The 18,461-nt window shown below is 35.6% G+C and overlaps 1 protein-coding gene across 2 annotated transcripts in view; it reads left to right on the plus strand.

Annotated features, from left to right (window-relative positions):
• Positions 1 to 18,461, plus strand: part of LOC150106757 (ankyrin repeat and SAM domain-containing protein 3-like) — a 204,436-nt gene that overhangs the window by 16,420 nt on the left and 169,555 nt on the right. For both annotated transcript variants that reach the window (XM_090393314.1, XM_090393315.1), the window contains exon 2: positions 14,545 to 14,733. In XM_090393314.1, coding sequence (XP_090249440.1) covers positions 14,555 to 14,733 — 179 coding nt within the window. In that variant the 5' untranslated portion in view covers positions 14,545 to 14,554. The remainder of the gene's footprint in view (positions 1 to 14,544; positions 14,734 to 18,461) is intronic.

The raw sequence follows: 18,461 nt of genomic DNA on the forward strand, positions 1-18,461 counted from the left end.
AAATTTAATATATTGTGCATTTGGCAATCTAAAATTTTTGTAAAAAGCTTATGAAGGATTGGGAATATAAGTTATAGGTCTGTAATTTCGTATGTCAACTTTATCACCTTTCTTAAATAGGTTATTGCTGTCCTTCCTGTTCTTAAACACTCAGTATAAATTCTGCTAGTTTTATGTGCAAGAGATTTTCAAATTTTAACATTTCTATTAGTATTCCATCAATCCCAGGTGCCTTTCCATTTCATTTTTGTAAGTGCATGTTTAGTTCATCTTTGACTGTATATTCATTAGTTTTCAGTATCCTTTTGTTGTTCTCTATTACTTTCCCATTATTTTTATATGATTCTTGATAAAATTTAGCTATAATCTCTAACATCTTTGTTCTGTTTGTGTAATCAGTATTCCATTTTCATCTTTTACACCTGTCATATAAAGATTACCTACATTATCTAGAAGTTTTCTTTATACTGTTATTTTATATATTGCTACTCTTATCATTTTTTTTTGTATTGAAATACAGGAATACCTCGATTGTCACAGTTTCGATTATCGCGATTCTTAATTTATCGCAGTTTATAATTTGATACCAAAATTCCAATTATTGCACTCCAAATTCGAATTATCGTGGCTGCGAGATGTAACCTGCTACGTATGCAACCAGTTCGAGTTGCCACTATCTAGGTATCGCTCTCTTTTAGCGCTTCGTTTTTATCTGACGGCGCCTACTCACCAGTAACTGTCTGCCTTTGCCTGAAGTACATGTGGATATTTATTTCTCTTCTTACTTACCCCTACAATGAATGCTAAAAGAAACAAGGATGATATCAAGTCTGCAGCTATCAAGAAGAAACGTAGAGTGATCAGCTTAGAAGATAAGTTGCATATGATAAATAAGTATGAAGCAGGCATAACCCAAGCCAAAATTGCAAGAGAGTACGGTCTAAATAAATCAACTGTTTGCCATATTTTAGACCACACTGCAAACTATAAGCAACTAGGACAAAGTGCATCGACCTTGTCTGGGTCCCAAACTATGAGAAACAGAAGCCATCTTATGATTGAAATCGAAATGCTATTATCAGTGTGGATAGAAGATTGTAACCAAAAGAGAATTCCTCTTAGTCAAATGACTATAAAAACAAAAGCATTGAATTTGTTTGAAACTTTAAAAAGAAAACAATTAGAAAACGAAAATGATTCGGCATCAGTAGTGGAAGAAACTTTCTCTGCAAGTTCAGGGTGGTTTGATCGGTTCAAAAAGCGATCGAACATTCATAGTGTTCGTGTATAAGGTGAAATTGCAAGTGCCGATGAAAAAGCAGCAGCTAGTTTTACTGGTGAATCGCAACAGATCATTGAAGAAGGAAATTATACTGATAATCAGATATACTTTGTCTATGTTTAGGAAATCTGTTTCTTATCACACGTGCATCCTGTTTCATGTTTCTTCTTTTTTTTCTGTTAGGTCTTGAGTTTCCTTTTTTTAATGAGTATTTTTGCTATTTTTGAATTCCCATATAAATTATCAGCATTCGTAGTACTTTTTGTTACGATAATGTCATTTTTTAATACTTGAAATTGGGTCAATTTTTTTAATGTCTTTTAAATTTTATAGAAAGGACAAAGAAATCTTGAGCCAAAGGTCAGAGGATTGCAAGTTTAACATTCTCTGTTATGGAATATCAGATTACACAAATGTATAGGTGCTTGTGAAGGAATCATACAGAATGCAGTTATCAAACTAAATTAGCCACACACACACATTTAAGTCTTTAGGAGTTTACAGGCCAAATATTCTTTCATCTTGAGGAGCCATCTCTGCAAGCATAAAAGTTTATGCAGATGACTGAAGACTTGCTCTTGCCCCACTGGGATATAGCGAGAATATTGGAGTGCTGGTCACTGAACTTAGAGCCTGCTAGACTATAACTTCTGCTTGATTCTGCATTAATCACCCCCAATTTGGCATATCTGAAAACAGCTGCTTACCACCAGTTAAACCCATCCCAATATTATTAATATACAAATTGAACAATTTCCGTGATACAGACCCTTGCAGCGCATCAGTAGTGACCCTCCTCTTTCGGGACACTGCTTGGAAAAAAGTCAGTGGGCAAGAATTGGAAGAATAGGGTGGGTGAAATGGTCATGAAAAGAGAATTGACAGAGTTTGAAAGAGGTGTTGTGTTTCAGGACTATCTATTTGGCAAATTGTTGACAAATTGGACCATCCCTGGTCAACAGTCAGTGATACCATACTGAGATGGAAGTGCAGGGAGTCAACTGCCAAGTGCTAACAACAGTGCACAACCCACCACACTCACTGAATGTGACCAGAGGGTGATATGAAGGATAATATGTATAAACCATCATTTGTTGGCCAATATATTGAATGCAGAGTTCTGAGCATTGACTGAAACATAAATCTGCAAAAAAAAAGACATTCAGAACTGAAGCTCACAACATGAATTTCCATTGTAGTACCTGAACCAGCATGCAGTGGGACATGGAAGGTTGAAAATCTGTGTTATGGAGCTACGAATCATGCTATGACCTATTCCAGGCAGACGGGTGGGTGTGGATGATGCCTGGCGGATGTTTCTTACCAGAGTGCATAATCCTATGAAATTCAGAGGTGGCAGTGTGATGGTATGGTACTGTTTATTCTGGTTTTCCCTCTGAATGTGGTGCTGCAAACACTGAACTCCAAGAGGTATCTGAACATTCTGGACAATGCAATGCTTCCTACTTTGTGGCATTTCTATGGAACTGACCATTGTCTCTCAGCAAGGCAGTCTGTTTAAGGCTACTACTGGATCTGCATGGTTTGTGGACATGATGCAGTTGAATGTCACTGCACTTGACTGACGTCCACAGAGCTCTTATCTCAACCCTCTTGAACATCTGTGAGATGGAGTGTCAGGTGAGGTCAATGGATGTCTGCACCACAACAGTCCAAGATCTCATTATATGCCTACAATAAAAATAGTTCAAAATTCCCATTGTGCACTTGTGGAATATGTATATGCATCTCTCTTTTTCAAGACATTTGTCACTTTGTTTTAGTATATAAGTTAGTAAAACATGATCTTCCTTTAACAAACCCTTGCTGATGACTACAGGGAATACTGCTGTTTTCAACCCATTTCTATATCCTAGTTCTCATCTAATTCTCTCTAGTACCTTAACCACAACTCCAGATATACAGATTGCCTATAATTTGCAACCATAGCCTTATGCATTGGAATGGTTTTATCTTCTTTCCACTTTCTTTGAACCTGTGGTACATAGCTGGTAATCTTTTCACCCCAAAATGCATAACCTTACACTTTGTCACATTAAACTGACAACCATTTCCCTTTGCCCAGACTGCTAGTCTCTTGAAATTATCCTGTAAAATTTTAACATCTTTATTAACTATTGCTCAAACCAATTTTTCATCATCAGCAAACAACTGAATAGTTGTTTGCTGAGTTCCTCTCAGATCCTTTCCTATTGTTAATGTACAGATTAAATAGTAGTATCCCAAGGACAAAGCCCTATGATATGCCATTAGTCACAGGCCTTCTGTTGGAATGTACCCCTGGGTAAACTACTCTGGTATTACTCCATCAACTACCCTCTTATCCATTTCACCAACTTTATCCATTTCCATGCGCTGCAGTTTATTGATTAGCATTCCATGCAGTATCCTGTTAAAAGCCTTTGCAAAGTCCAACAGTATCACTTTAAACCCATTATCTTTATTGAACTCATCTGTCACTGTTATAAAACATAAGCAAGTTACTGAGGCATGACCTAACCTTCCCAAATGATGTCTCTCCCTGTCCCTCCCATATAAAATCCCATTTCTGTATTTTGTTTTGAGCAACTTCTCTAGTACCTTGACTACTACTCCTGATATGCTGATTTGTCAGTAATTTGCAACGTCAGTCTTAGAGAGTCCTTTACACAGTGAAACTATTTTCTCTTCTTCCCCTCTCTACCTGCCCAGAGCTGAGATTTAGATTAAACAACGTGGTCAAAAGCATTGCCAATTCCCTAGTGCCTTCTCGTAAAACATGAGCTAGTATACCATTCAATCTCACAGCTGTATTCACGTCAAGGTTCTGTAATGCTATGCACCTCCAGTTCATTTACTTCAGTTTCCATATGAACCTTTGCCTCTCTTGTTACTGCAATATCTCCACTTGGATGATACTCTTGCAAAGTGTTCACTTAGTAATACTACTGTTTGACCTGATTCAGCATTCATTAAAATCATTTGTCATGAACATTCTTCCTTTTACTTGTAACATACCAAAATAACTCTGTAGTGATTATCTTTGGCCTGTACTGCTAATTTCCTTTCATACTCTGCTTTTGTCTTTCTTACCACAGTGGTTACTCTTCTGGCCTGTGCTTTGTACTGCTCACGTGCCTGCTGGTTGCCTTTCTCCTTGAATTCCCTTTAGAAATTCTTTTTTTTTTTTTTTTTTTTTGTAGCTAGAGGTTAAATTCTATTGATCCATTTAACTTCCACTTGATTTATTCTCCTGACTCTAGGTATGCAGTCTGCTATTCTCTCAAACACTCCTTTACCACTTCCCATGCACTATCAATATTCAGCCTTTGTAATTTCACATGCCATGCCACTAATTCAAGCAGTCTCCTAAGTTTGTCATACTTACCAATCTTGTAATTCCACATATACCTTCCTCTTAACTGAAAATTCCACATACTTAATGCCCCATGTGAAGACCACATGATCACTCTCACCGGTTGTTGTCAACATGGTCATTTGTTATGGACATTCTCTGCTGTAATTACTAGATCTAACACTCACCAATCCCTAGTGCATTCTATCATATTGCTGCAGGTAATTATTCCTTAGTAACTGCATAAATTCCATTTCCTTCCTCCCACATGTCTTTTACTCCATTGAATCTATGTTCCCAAAGTGAAATCCCCCATAATAATTACCTGCCCTCCACTCATTGAGTGGAGGGCAGGTAATTATTACAGGGATTTCATCCTTTACATCCCCCCCCCCTCCTGGTCTTTAGCAGCACCCAACTATATATTTTGTTCTGCTGGCCACTACACCATGTAGTTTCAGATGTGTTAATTTCACTGGCTTGCAGTTGGCCTTCTACTCTCTTTGGTTGCAGTTCATTGGCTGTCATCAACAATATTCCTACCCACATTCTTTTCTCTCTGTTCTCCCTGAACACCCTATACCCTTCCCATTTTATCCCACTAACTATATATTTTTCTGTCAGCCATGTCTCACTAATGCCAATAACCTTTGGCCAGGATGAACTAACCAGTGCCAAAACTCCACCCCCCTTGTTCTGAAATGCTCTTGGCATTAGTGTATATAAAGTGCAATAGTCTCTTAGGCCCACTGCTGTCTTGACACTTTATATTAGCTACCCCATTCTGGTTTGTTAGCAGTGGCACTAATTTAGACATTTTATGTACATTCTTACACTCAACTGCCTCATAAGTATCTGTACTCGCTCAACAGCTTATCCCTAAAAGCTCTAGTTTTCTTGATTTTGCACATCCACTTCATTAAACAACACCCTTTCCAGACTGAACATCAAATCCATTCAGATGCATACCATCCTTGAATAAGTCCTTTCATCTGTCAGACTCACTCCACTCATCCACAAATTCAACATCATTCCTCCGGCATAACAAATGCATATGCTCATTTGTTATTATGGTCCTCCTCAGCCCATCTCTGTCATACTGTGGCAACAGACTCACTATCTTGACTCTCTCACTCTTTTTTACTTTCAGTAACTTTCATGTTTTCCCTCATACCATATTTTTCTACTTTCAAATCAATCATTTGCAAAACAATTAACTCTTTCAATAAATTAAAGATGCCAAGAAATTAATCTTTTTGGTTTAATCCTTTATCCGAGTGTAAGCAAACAAAGTTTGCACCTGAAGTAACTTCACAACTTGGTGACTTGTATATAGAGGTTAATGACTTCACATCACTTGCCTTAGTATCCTATAACGCAAAGCACATATCCTTACGGACATGTATAATGCTGTGCATTGTGGGAAGGGTCACTACACAGACTGGTTTCATCCTTTGAGGTTGAAACTGCTTCCCACTGATGAGACCTCAATAAAGGTTGAAACCAGTCTGGGTAGTGACCCTTCCCATAATGCATAGCATTATACATGTCCATGAGGATATGTGCTTTGCATTATGGGAGTTTTATTTTATTCATGTGGAGTTCCCTCCTTTCTTCCACCATCCCTTAGGACTGGTTGAGCCCTCCTAATGAAGGATTAAGTATGTATTTTATGACTGTAGATCTGTGTGTGTGTGTGTGTGTTCATGGGCCAGTTTACCTATTCGGAGAGATGAAAAACTTGAATTTCCAGGTGAAAAACTCTCTACCTTTTGTATGAGACTGGCTAACTCACCTTTAGTCGAAAGTAACAAGATAAAGTTTCTTCGCATCATGAACGGGAATCGAACCCAGGTCTTTCTGACCAAGGGCTTCATCTATACCGACTGAGCTATAGAGGATTATGAGGTACTAAAGCAAGTGATGTCCCCCGTGTGATGACCGACATGCGTGGGCTACCCAATGGAGCCTGCATGTCATAAGAGGGGACTAAAATGGACACCCAGTGCCTGGGGGTATAGCTGGGCCACCCTGCCTCCAGTGGACAAAAATATGGAGGTCCAGTCCTGCAGGTTGGGTGTTTGGCAATGGGCTAACAATTCATTCCTGTAAAAAAAAAAAAAAAAAAAAAAAAATAATAATAATAAAAAATAATAACAATAATCTTGTTAAGAAAGCTAAACAGTTGAAAGTCAGACTGCTTCGTGGAAATGACACATGAAAAGGTTAATGAATTTTGGAAACTGGAATGTTAGAACAACGTTACATTTAGGGAAAATATAAAGTATAGCAGAAGAGTTAAAGAAATCTGAAATGGATGTTATAGCATTACAAGAGATAAGATGGAAAGGAAAAGAAAGATTAAAAAAAATTATATTATAGTGGTGCTGAAGAACAAGGAAATTATGGAGTATGATTTATTATTAGAAAGAATATAATAAAAATCAATTTTATGATTCATGCCAATAAATGAATGAATTTGCAAGTTACAAATTAATGGGAAATTCTATAATATCACTTTTATTAATGTATATGCCCTGAGAATGCTGACAAGATTGTGATAGATCAAGCTTTTCGCTATACACACTCACTGATGAAGCCTCAAAAAAGGCTGAAACCGGTATGGGTAGTGACCTCCCACCATAATGTAATAACAGCATACATTTCCTAGGACTTGTGTTTTTACATTATGGAAAATACCTAAGAATAGCGATCAGAACTTTACTGTCTTTGCTGCGAGTTCTCCGGTATTGTACTACGTACAATACTGGAGAACTTGCATTAGCTCATGCTAGTGGTCGCTGATACTTTATAGTTTACTATATTCGGCAAGAAACTCTCTGATTCCAATCTTTGAGTTTCTTATTCGGTTTTAAAACAATGTGGGATTTAATATCCCCTTAATTTAAATAGTGATAGATCAATTTTATAAGCATTTACAAGAAACGTGAAAAAATAAATAAAAATGATGCCATGATAATATTAGAGAATTTCAATGCAAAAATAGGGGAAAAGGACATATTTCATGAAGTAATTGGAAAGTATAGTTTACATGAAGAAACCAGTGAAAACAGAAATACTTATACAATCAGCAATATCAAATAATGAGTACATGTTTTTTTCAACATAAGATGATACATTTGGGGACCTGGATTATTCCAGCAACCAAAGAATGTAATCAAATAGATCATGTCCTGATTTTGAAAAGATTGGCAAGTTCAGTCAGTAATGTATGAGTATATAAAGGAGCAAATTGTGACTCTGAATCATATGTTAGTTAAAATTAAATTTATATACAGAATATCAAATGTTGTCCAAAAGAAAGCTGAAAAGATAAAGAAATGGAACTGATATTGAATTTATTCTGATATTGATAAATATCAGAAGAAAATAAAAGATATTAAAACAATAGAAAAAGGAAAGAATATAGAAGAAAAATGGGACTTAATCTAACAAACAATTATAAATGCAGCTGAAGAAGAAATAGGATGGTATAGGGAAAAATAGAAATGAATGGTTTGATGAAGAATGTAAGGAAATAATTGAATTGAAAAACAAAGCAAGGAAAAAATATTTACAAAGGAATGCAAGAAATAATAGAGAATATGAAGAGAAAAGAAAGCAGGCAAATAAAATTTGTAAAAAAGAAAGAAATGGAGAAGAAAGTGGAACAAATAGTGCAGTATAATGAGAAAAGAGAAACTAGAAAATTTTATATAGAATTAAAACAGTTGATACGTATTTTGATACACAAATGATAGGATGTAAGGATAAAGAAGGAAAAGTATTAACTGAGAAGGAATGTCAAAGAAAGATTAAAGGAATTATTTATGATAACAGAAGAAAATAAGGATCAAAATAATTGTAGAAATATAAAAGAAAGAATTCAAGAACCAACTTATAAAGAGATAGTGGAAATAATAAAACAAATTAAAAGTTTTAAACCACAAGAGTAAATAGGATAATAGGAGAACTTATAAAGAATGCAGGTGAAATTTTATGGAAAGAATTTATTATTTGATATTAGATATATGGAAAGAAGAAAAAATGCCAAATAATTGAAAAATTTGAATAATTCAACCAATATATAAAAAAGGAAATAAGATGAATTGTCAGAAGTATAGAGGACTTACATTATTGAATGTTACATACAAAATTTTATCAAGTATGATATGTAAAAGATTAGAATCATATATATAGAAACAATAATAGGAGAGTACCAGTGTGGTTTGAGAAATAAAACATCCACAATTGGTAATATATTTATGCTACAAAATATATATATTAATTTCCAACAAGCATTTGATAAATAGAAGAGAAATGATACAGAGCTGAAAATACTAGGAATACCAGGAAAATTAATTAGATTAATTAAAATTACGTTAGAAAGATCGAAAGCAGTAGTTAAAATAATTAATGGACCCCTTTGAAATAAACTGAAGTAAGACAAGGATGTGTGTTTTCAACAAGCTTATTTAATTTGTTACTTGAAGCAATATTAATAAAGCTGAATATGAGAGGATTTATTAATAAAGTAATACAAATATGTGCATATGCAGACGATATAGCAATAAGTCGCAGGAGAAAAGATTTAGAAAAGAAATTTGAAGAACGTAATAAAAATGCTTAAAAAGTTGGATTACAAATTAACGAACAGAAGACTAAATATATGCAATGTGGAAAGACAATAAATAAAAGTATTCCTATCCTATCCTATCAGTGGTCCTAACAGGCACTTAAACATCCATGACCTTTCCAAATATTCTTGGACTTTGCAACCGTAACTTGAGGATAAGGTGGTTAGCTCTATGCCTCCCAGTGTGTCCTATGTCTGTAGATGCGTATGTTTACGGGAATGAAAAACCAGAGTTTCTGAGTGAAAAAAACAACAACCCTCCCTCCATATGAGACCAGCTAACTTACCTTTCGTCAAAAGAGACCAGGTAAGTTTCTCATGTCACTGATGGGATTTGAAACACAGGTCTTTCCGACCAAAGGGCTTTGTCTATACCGACTTTGCTACAGAGGCTCAAATAAAAATATTACAAGATATAATATAGGTGAATACAGTTTTGAAGTTGTAGATAGTTTTAAATATTTAGGTTCATTAATAACAATGAACAGCAATATATTCTGATGAAAGTAGAATCATGACTGGAAATAAGTGTTACATTTATGAAAAGTTAATGAGTAATAAGATTCTTAATCATAATTCTAAATTAAAACTTTATAAAACAATTATAAGACCTGTAACAACATATGGATGTGAAACATGGCTATTAACACAAAAAGATATATACTGAGAATCTTTGAAAGGAAAATATATGAACCAATAAAAGAAGAAAATGGAATATGTAGATTAGAACAAATAATGAACTCGAACAACTAATTAATGGTGAAGATATACTAAGATATATAAAGACCAAAAAGAATAGCATGGTTAGGGCATATTTTTAATATTTGAATGGAAACTGTTAGGACAAAGGAAGAAAGATAGACCAAGAAAAAGATGGATTGATGATTTACAAAAAGATCTTACAACTTTAAAATTTAAGAATTGGAAGAATATTGAAAAGAAAAGAATGGCTAAAAATTGTTTTGCAAGCTAAAACTCATAAATAGTTGTAAAGCTAGAAGGCAAGTGATGTGAAGTCATTAGCCTCTACATATGAGTTGCCCAGTCGTGAAGTTACTTCACGCACAAACTTTGTTTGCTTACACTTGGATAAAGGATTAAACCAAGAATATAATTTCTTGGCATCTTTAATTTATAGTATAACTAAGTGGAAAAACTTTCCACACCTATTATTATTATTATTGTTCCGGGAAACTCCAAGGAGTCGACAGACTCATCGAGGGAGGCCCTAACATCATGTCTGGAGCAACTATTCAACATTCACACAGTATCTATCATATCTTGCCTTAAACTCATTCACGGTCGTAGCACCCACAACAGACTCTGGAAGCTTATTCCACTCATTCACCACTCTCTAAGTAAAAAACCTAGCTCTAACACCCTTGTCAACCACGCTCTTGCCCAGCTTCCATGCATGGCGCCTAGTCCTCCCACCACCAGTCATATTTTCAAAAATATCTTCTGGATCAATCTTATAAAAACCCTTCAGTAATTTGAATGTCTCAATCATATCACCCATCCTTCGCCTATCGTCCAATTTCTGCAACCCACAAATCCTCAACCTATTCTCATAAGGTTCATTCCACAGACCTGCTATCATCTTGGTCACTCGTCTCTGGCCCCTCTCCACTTCCTCCCCATCACGAAGAAACCCTGGTGCCCATAACTGGGCACAGAAGTCCAGATGGGGTCTTATCAAGGCTCGATACAGAGGAACAACAACTTGCTTCTCTCTGCATGTTAAAATATTTTTCATAAGCCAAGTGATTTGGTGAGCTGTTTTAGTTACTTTTGCAATGTGCCCCCTAAACTTCAACTCCCTATCCACCAACACTCCCAAATCCCTGGCCTCATCAATCTCCTGGAGTACGGTTCCACCTATGCGATATACTGCTGCTATTCTTTTCACCCCAAAGTGCATAACCTTACACTTTGCCACATTAAACTGACATCCATTTTTCCTAGCCCAGTCCTCCAAACTATCCAAATCATCCTGTAAAATTTTGACATCCTGTGCACTCACAATTGCTCTACCCAACTTTGCATCATCAGCAAACAAGTGAACACTTCCTCTCAAATCCTTTCCAATATCATTGATGAACAAATTGAAAAGCAGTGGTCCGAGAACAGAGCCCTGCGGTACTCCATTAGTCACAAGACGTCTTTTTGACTCCACTCCTGAATAAACCACTCTCTGGTATCTCTCCTTCAACCACCCTCCTATCCATCTTACCAACCCTATATCTATCCCCATCTGCTCCAGTTTACTGATTAGGGTTCCATGTGGTATCCTGTCAAAGGCCTTGGCAAGGTCCAGTAGTATCACTGTAAACCTATTACCCCTATCCAGTTCAGCTGTCACTGTGTTATAAAACGTGAGCAAGTTACTGAGGCATGATCTACCCTTCACAAAACCATGTTGTCCCCCATACAATATCCCATTTTCATCTATCCAATCCTGTATTCTTTTCTTGACTAATTTCTCTAAGACCTTGACAATGATTCCTGATATGCTAATCGGTCGGTAATTTACAACAGCGGTCTTGGAACCACCTTTACGCAGTGGAACTGTTTTCCCCTCCTTCCACCCGCTCGGGACTAACCCAGACCCGAGACTCAAATTAAACAAAATGGTCAAGGGTACTGACAATTCATTAGCTGCTTCTCGTACTACACGAGCTGGTATACCATCCAACCCCACAGATGTATTGACATTGAGGTTATGCAATAGACTACTCACCTCCACTTCATTCACCACAATTCCCGTATAATCTACTGGTTTATTCGTTTCTGCAATGTCACCACCTGGATGATATATTCTTGCAAAGTGCTCACTCAGTAACTCAGCTATCTCAACTGATTCAGTTACCTCCCTACCATCGGCATTCTTTAAAATCATTCTGCCATGTACATTTTTCCTTTTACTTGCTACATATCTAAAAAACTGTTTAGGATTCTCTTTAGCCCGCATGGCCAATGTTCTTTCGTAATCCTTTTTTGCTTTTCTTACCACACTCGTCACCCTTCTGGCCTGCACTTTATACCATTCATGTGCCTGCAGGTCACCTTTCTCCTTAAATTCCCTCCATAGTTGTTTCTTTTTTTGCAGTTCAAGCTTAATGGTGTTATTCATCCATTTAACCCCTACTTGATTTATTATTCGGACTCTAGGTATACAGTCAGCCATTGCTTCATGCAAGCACTTCTTAACCACCTCCCATGCACTATCAACTTCTAGTCCTTGCAGTTGTACATGCCATGGCACTGAGCCAATCAAACTCCTAAGCTTGTCATACTTTCCAGCCCGATAATTCCACATGTACCCTGTCTTAATTGAAAATTCTACACCTTTAGCCACCTCCCAAGTCAAGACCCTATGATCACTCTCACCGATTGGTGGCAAAGTGGTCATATTTGTTACAGCCAAATCCTCAGATGTAATTACTAGGTCAAGCACTCTCTGACCCCTAGTATTTTCTATTACATGCTGTTGCAGATAGTTATCCCTTAATAACCGCATAAAATTCATTTCCTTCCTCCCGTGTGTCCTCTCCTCACTCCAATCAATGCGACCATAGTTGAAATCTCCCATAATAATTACCCTCCTTCCACTCATTTCTTCTATTTGCTTGTGCATACTGTCACCACCATCTTTTTCATCGCCTGGTCTATAGCAGTACCCAATTGTATATTTAGTTCTGCTAGCCACAATCTCACACCAAATGGCCTCAAATGTGCTCTTTTCTCTATCCTGCAATTCAACTTCTATTCTCCTTGGCTGTAGCTCATCAGCTATCATCAACAATACTCCTCCCCCCATTTTATTCTCTCTGTCATTCCTGAACACACTATACCCATCACATTCAATCCCACTAGCTATATCATCTACAGTCAGCCATGTTTCACTAATACCAATAACCTGTGGTCTGGAAGTGCCAACCATGGCCAAAAACTCTTCCTTCTTGTTCCTAATACTCCTAGTATTAGTGTACATGAATTTAAGACCCCCATTAGCCCCAACCCTACCTTGATGCCTTATATTAACTATCCCACTCTGATTTGTTGTCCTTATTTGCTCTAGCATATGATATTCATTCTTACATTCAACTGCCTCCCTAAGGACTGTATATCTACTCCCCCCACCCTTAACGAATCTAGTTTCCCTAAATTTGCACATCCACTACATTCAGCAACACTTTCTCAAGTCTTCTTACACCATAACCATTCAAATGCAAGCCATCCATCTTATATAGATCCTTTCGCCCATCAAACTCACTCCACACGTCCACACCTGTTTCAATATCAACCCTTTCGCTTTATCCGTTTGCATTCTAATAGCCTTGCTAACGTCATTTTTGCATCTGGAAAGCATGTTTCTCTTAATCTCTTGCCAGTCGCACTTCTTCTGTGCTTTTGCTTTTCTTTCTGTTCTCAGCTAAACCACTTGCCAGATATTTTTGTATTTGCATATTAAACCTAATAGTATTGATGGCATTTAATCTGACCAGAGGAACCTATACTTTGAGGATATGTACTACTCTGATTGAAATATAAGTCTTGAAAAGTGAATGGGGTACATATTGCCTTGTGTTAGTTCTTCTGAAAGCAACCTTTAAGAATGGTTATTGAAAAGTAATCTGAAAATTTTTTGCCTATTAACCATTCAAATTCAAATGACTGTGGTATACATCCCACATCCATATTTTGGTTGATGGATATCCCATGGCCAGTTGGGTGATTAACCATATATAACTTATGCCATATGATAGTAATAAAATAGCCATTAAATGGTGTTCCTGCTTACCTGAAAATGTCAACTACTGTTATGAATGATATATTTATAGAAACTTTCGCAACTTACACATGCAAACAAAATATTATACAGAATTTTATTCAAAAAGTCTGATATATTTCATCCAGTGATCATCTGGGAGATGGACTAGTAACTACATTTAAAACATGAATAATAAGAGCAAGTCATCAACCATGTACAACTAGCTCATGTCTTGTTTGCAGCTTAGGTGATAGGATTCATTTGAATGTAGGTATTGTTCTGTCTTCCTAATGATGCCCATTTCATGTTGAATGAAATATATTGAAGTTTTTCTATAAAATTCTATACTCTTTTACATGTATAAGCCATGAAAAGTTTTATAAATGTCCAGTACACACATTCCTTTAGAACTGTTATGGTACATATCAGACATCATTGTGGTATGTATCTTTTTCACTCTAGTTGTTTTTCTTCCTGAATTTATATATTTGTTTCAGAAATTAACAGATGGCAAATGCAGACCATGCAACAGATGATTCAGACTGGCAATGTGAAGCTGCTTATGGATGTGTTACAGCACAGTGGAAAATATATGAAGAGTGGAAGAATATTGAAGTTCTGCCACTGGACTTGCATACTGCTGCAAGTGTTGGCCATGAAGGGAGTGTCAAAAATATTATAAAAAAGTGAGTTCTACAAAAATTCATTTTCATTTGAAAAGTATCATACTTCTTATACCAGGTAGCACATCTTTAAAAACAAATTATTTGAATGGTTTATATTTCAAGTTTTAAAATTATTACTATAGATTTTTAATATGTAGCTTAATTGGATCAGTATACAAGTCATGTTGAATTCCATATCATGAAATATTCTAAGACATTTTTATCTGCACAGCTTGTTTCCCTCCCTCCCTCCCCTCTCTCTCATGTGGTGATTTCACATCCTTTTGTAGTGGCAGCATGAATGCAAACAACTTGTAATTCACATATAAGGCAAAATTTCAAGAAGAATGAAATTACTTAATAACTGGCAAAATAATACTGTAGGATGAATGTTCCTCACAGCATCAGTAGAAAATAAGTGGAATCAGCAGAAGAATTAGAGGTATCTTATCAACATAATTGTTCTTAAGATGAATATAGATGACTTAAATTACCATAAAATGTCATATTCAGGAAATTAGGATTGAGAAAAAGGAATAACTATAGTATGATGACCTTTTTGAATCCAGGCAATTCCAAAGAGTATGTCAGCAGGAAATTTTGAAAAGGGGAATTGAATAATGAAAGATGTTAAAGATGACAGGAAAACTGAAGATAAGGATATCCTAGGTCTTTGGAGTAATTACTGATCTGAAAGAAATTACTGAAAGATTCTTAAACAAAACAAGCATTAACAGACATTATCCAGAGGAATGCAAACAGGAGTACATTTCAATTTTAGACTTGGTACAATTCCTTGGTACAAAAAAAAATATTTATATATATATATATATATATATATATGGGGTAAATGGAACATTATACAGAGCAGTGCATAGTCTATATTTAACTTATAAGTCAGCAGTTAGAATTGAAGGAAATACAGGAGAGGTTTGTAGAATCAGGTATAAGACAAGGATGCACATTATCTCTGTTATTCATCATTTATATGGATCACATTAATGAAGAAAGTGATGTTAAACCTGATTCTAGAATTGGAGATATTGAACTTCTCTTTTTGCTTTATGCAGATGATGACGATATACTCCTAAATACCTTCAGTGTTGAATCTCCAGGATTTTCTAACTAAATTTATTGATTAAAGCTGTAGTAAATCAGACATGAAAATCTGCAATAAAAAGACGATGAAAATAGGCAGGACTATAGAAAACTTCAGCTGCATTCTGTGGAGAACCTATAGATGAAGTAAGATATTTCAGCTATTTAGACAAGGTTTTTATTGAAGATAGCAAATTAAATGTGGAAATAGACAATAAAATAAGCAAAGCTGGAATGGTGGAGAGCCAATTGATTAAAATTATATGGAATAAGAAGGAATTAGCCAAAACACTAGACTAGTGGTATATAAGACTGTTTTAAAAAGCCAATTTTTAGTTATGGATATTATGGTTGGATTAGAAATAAAGCACTTGATCAAAGATTAGAGATTAAAGATATGAGAGTTCTGAGAAAAATTATCAGCTTAAACAGATGGCATCAATGGCAAAATCATATTAAAAATGAATATATTAGGAAAGAACTTAACATTGTGTGTGGGGGGGGCTAATCTAAGGTGATTTATTTTTAGGCTAATCTGAGGTGATATAGTCATTTAAACAGAATGAGAAAGGAAAGGTTAGCAAAACAGGTATTTGATTCTAAGATGCAGTAAAAAAGAGCCATAGAAAGACAAGTCTAGGTGGATTGATTCACTCAGAAGCCTTGGAAGAATGAAATGTTAGATACATAAATATTGGAGTGCTAACAAATAACATACAAAATTGGAGGAATATTGTTGATAGGAGATTAGTAATAATATAAACTTAGTCATGTAGTGCTGTCTTAGTAGCCTGTGAACCACCCCCTTAGGGCACATATGGAGATTGAGGAAATTGGATAATAAGATTTATTTGTGCATATTTCATTCAAGTTCCAGTAAGGAACTTTAATGTGCAATCATTAGAAAATTTTTTGAAAGTTTTTCCACTTCGTTATATTATAAATTAAAGATACCAAGAAATTATATGCTTGGTTTAATCCTTTATCCAAGTGTAAGCAAACAAGTTTGCACCTGAACTATTTTCAGGACTGGGGCAACTCGTATAAAGAAGCTAATGACTTCACATCACTTGCCTTAGTATTCCATAATGCAAAGCACATCTCCTTGCAGACATGTATAATTCTATACATTATGGGAAGGGCCATTACCCAGACCTGTTTTGACCTTTATTGAGGTCTCATCAGAAGTAGAGGAATTTTTAAGTCAGGAAATACCTGACAAAAAAAAAAAGAGTCAAATAAGAAATGAATGTTTCTGAAATGTTCTGGGAAAATATAGAGAGAAAGGCTGGACTAATAGTATAGTAAGTACCTGTTGGATTTCTCTTCTGGGCATAGACTGTTTATTACTGGCACTCTGAACCAGCTTAGATATGCATAAATTCACACTGAGAGAGAGCACACATAAGAAATAAGTTATTACATTTGTTAATAGTAATATCTTTACATTAGTTCAGGATAAGAGTGTGGGATGGAAATAAGTGATCATCTAGTTTTGATAAGGATAAAATTGAGTATCACATTGAGAAGAAAAATGTATGTAAAATTTTAAAAATAATGTTGAGCAGCTTCTAGATGTGAACTGTAGACTTAATGTACAAATATTGCATCTCATCTTTTCTTTTTGTGTTAGGCTCAGTGGCTTGTCAGTCATATAACTTCGATTTCTAGAAACATACTCCATATTATAGAGCAGTTAATCTTATCTGCTATGACTGTAGATTATTTGTGTTCTTCTGACTGGGTTGCCTGTTTTGTAAAATAAAAAACCAAATTTCAGATGATTGGAGTTGTTCTCATTGTATCCATCAATAAAAAGAGAAATAAAACAATGAAAATTTCCCTGTAAAGTGTTTCACATAAACATTCTGCCTACATATTTGGGAAAAAGGCTAAGAAAATTATTGAATATAAACTTGAACTTAAACTGGATTCTGTCCAGAGAGAGAGAGAGAGAGAGAGATGGTCAAGAAGTGATGGAAATATAACATAGATCTGTATATAAGTATTGTAGATTTGTAAATGGCTTTTAGATTTGAAATTTAGTATAATGATTAACTTTCCTATTAGAACTTTGGTTAGGTTTCCAAAGAAAAAAAGCTAAGTTACTTGGCTGTACAGACTATTAAGCCTAACATGCAAGAGGAAAATAGGAAATTTAGTAATTGCAATCATTAGAAAACATTTTGGAAGTTTTTCCATTTGGTTATATTATAAATTAAAGATGCCAAGAAATTATATGCTTGGTTTAATCCATTATCCAAGTGTAAGCAAACAAGTTTGCACCTGAACTATTTTCAGGACTGGGGCAACTCGTATAAAGAAGCTAATGACTTCACATCACTTTCCTTAGTATCCCATAATGCAAAGCACGTCTCCTTGCAGACATGTATAATGCTATGCATTATGGGAGGGGCCACTACCCAGACCTGTTTTTGACCTTTATTGAGGTCTCATCGGTGGGACCAAACCCAGGGGTGATACTACAGAACACAGAACGATACTGGTTTGATGGGTGAAGCATAAATGCTTTTCACATTCCCCTTTGTCTGAGAAGGAAAGTTCTTTGAGTGGAGAATTATTGAGCTTTAAGCTCGTCCTGAAAGGGCAGTGAGATTAGCTGTGTTGAGCTGAGCATAGAATTCACTTTG

The sequence above is a fragment of the Typopeltis vanoorti genome, chromosome 5 (genome assembly GCF_054136105.1).
Source record: "Typopeltis vanoorti isolate ZY-2024b chromosome 5, IOZ_Tvanoo_1.0, whole genome shotgun sequence".
Lineage (NCBI taxonomy): Eukaryota > Metazoa > Arthropoda > Arachnida > Uropygi > Thelyphonidae > Typopeltis > Typopeltis vanoorti.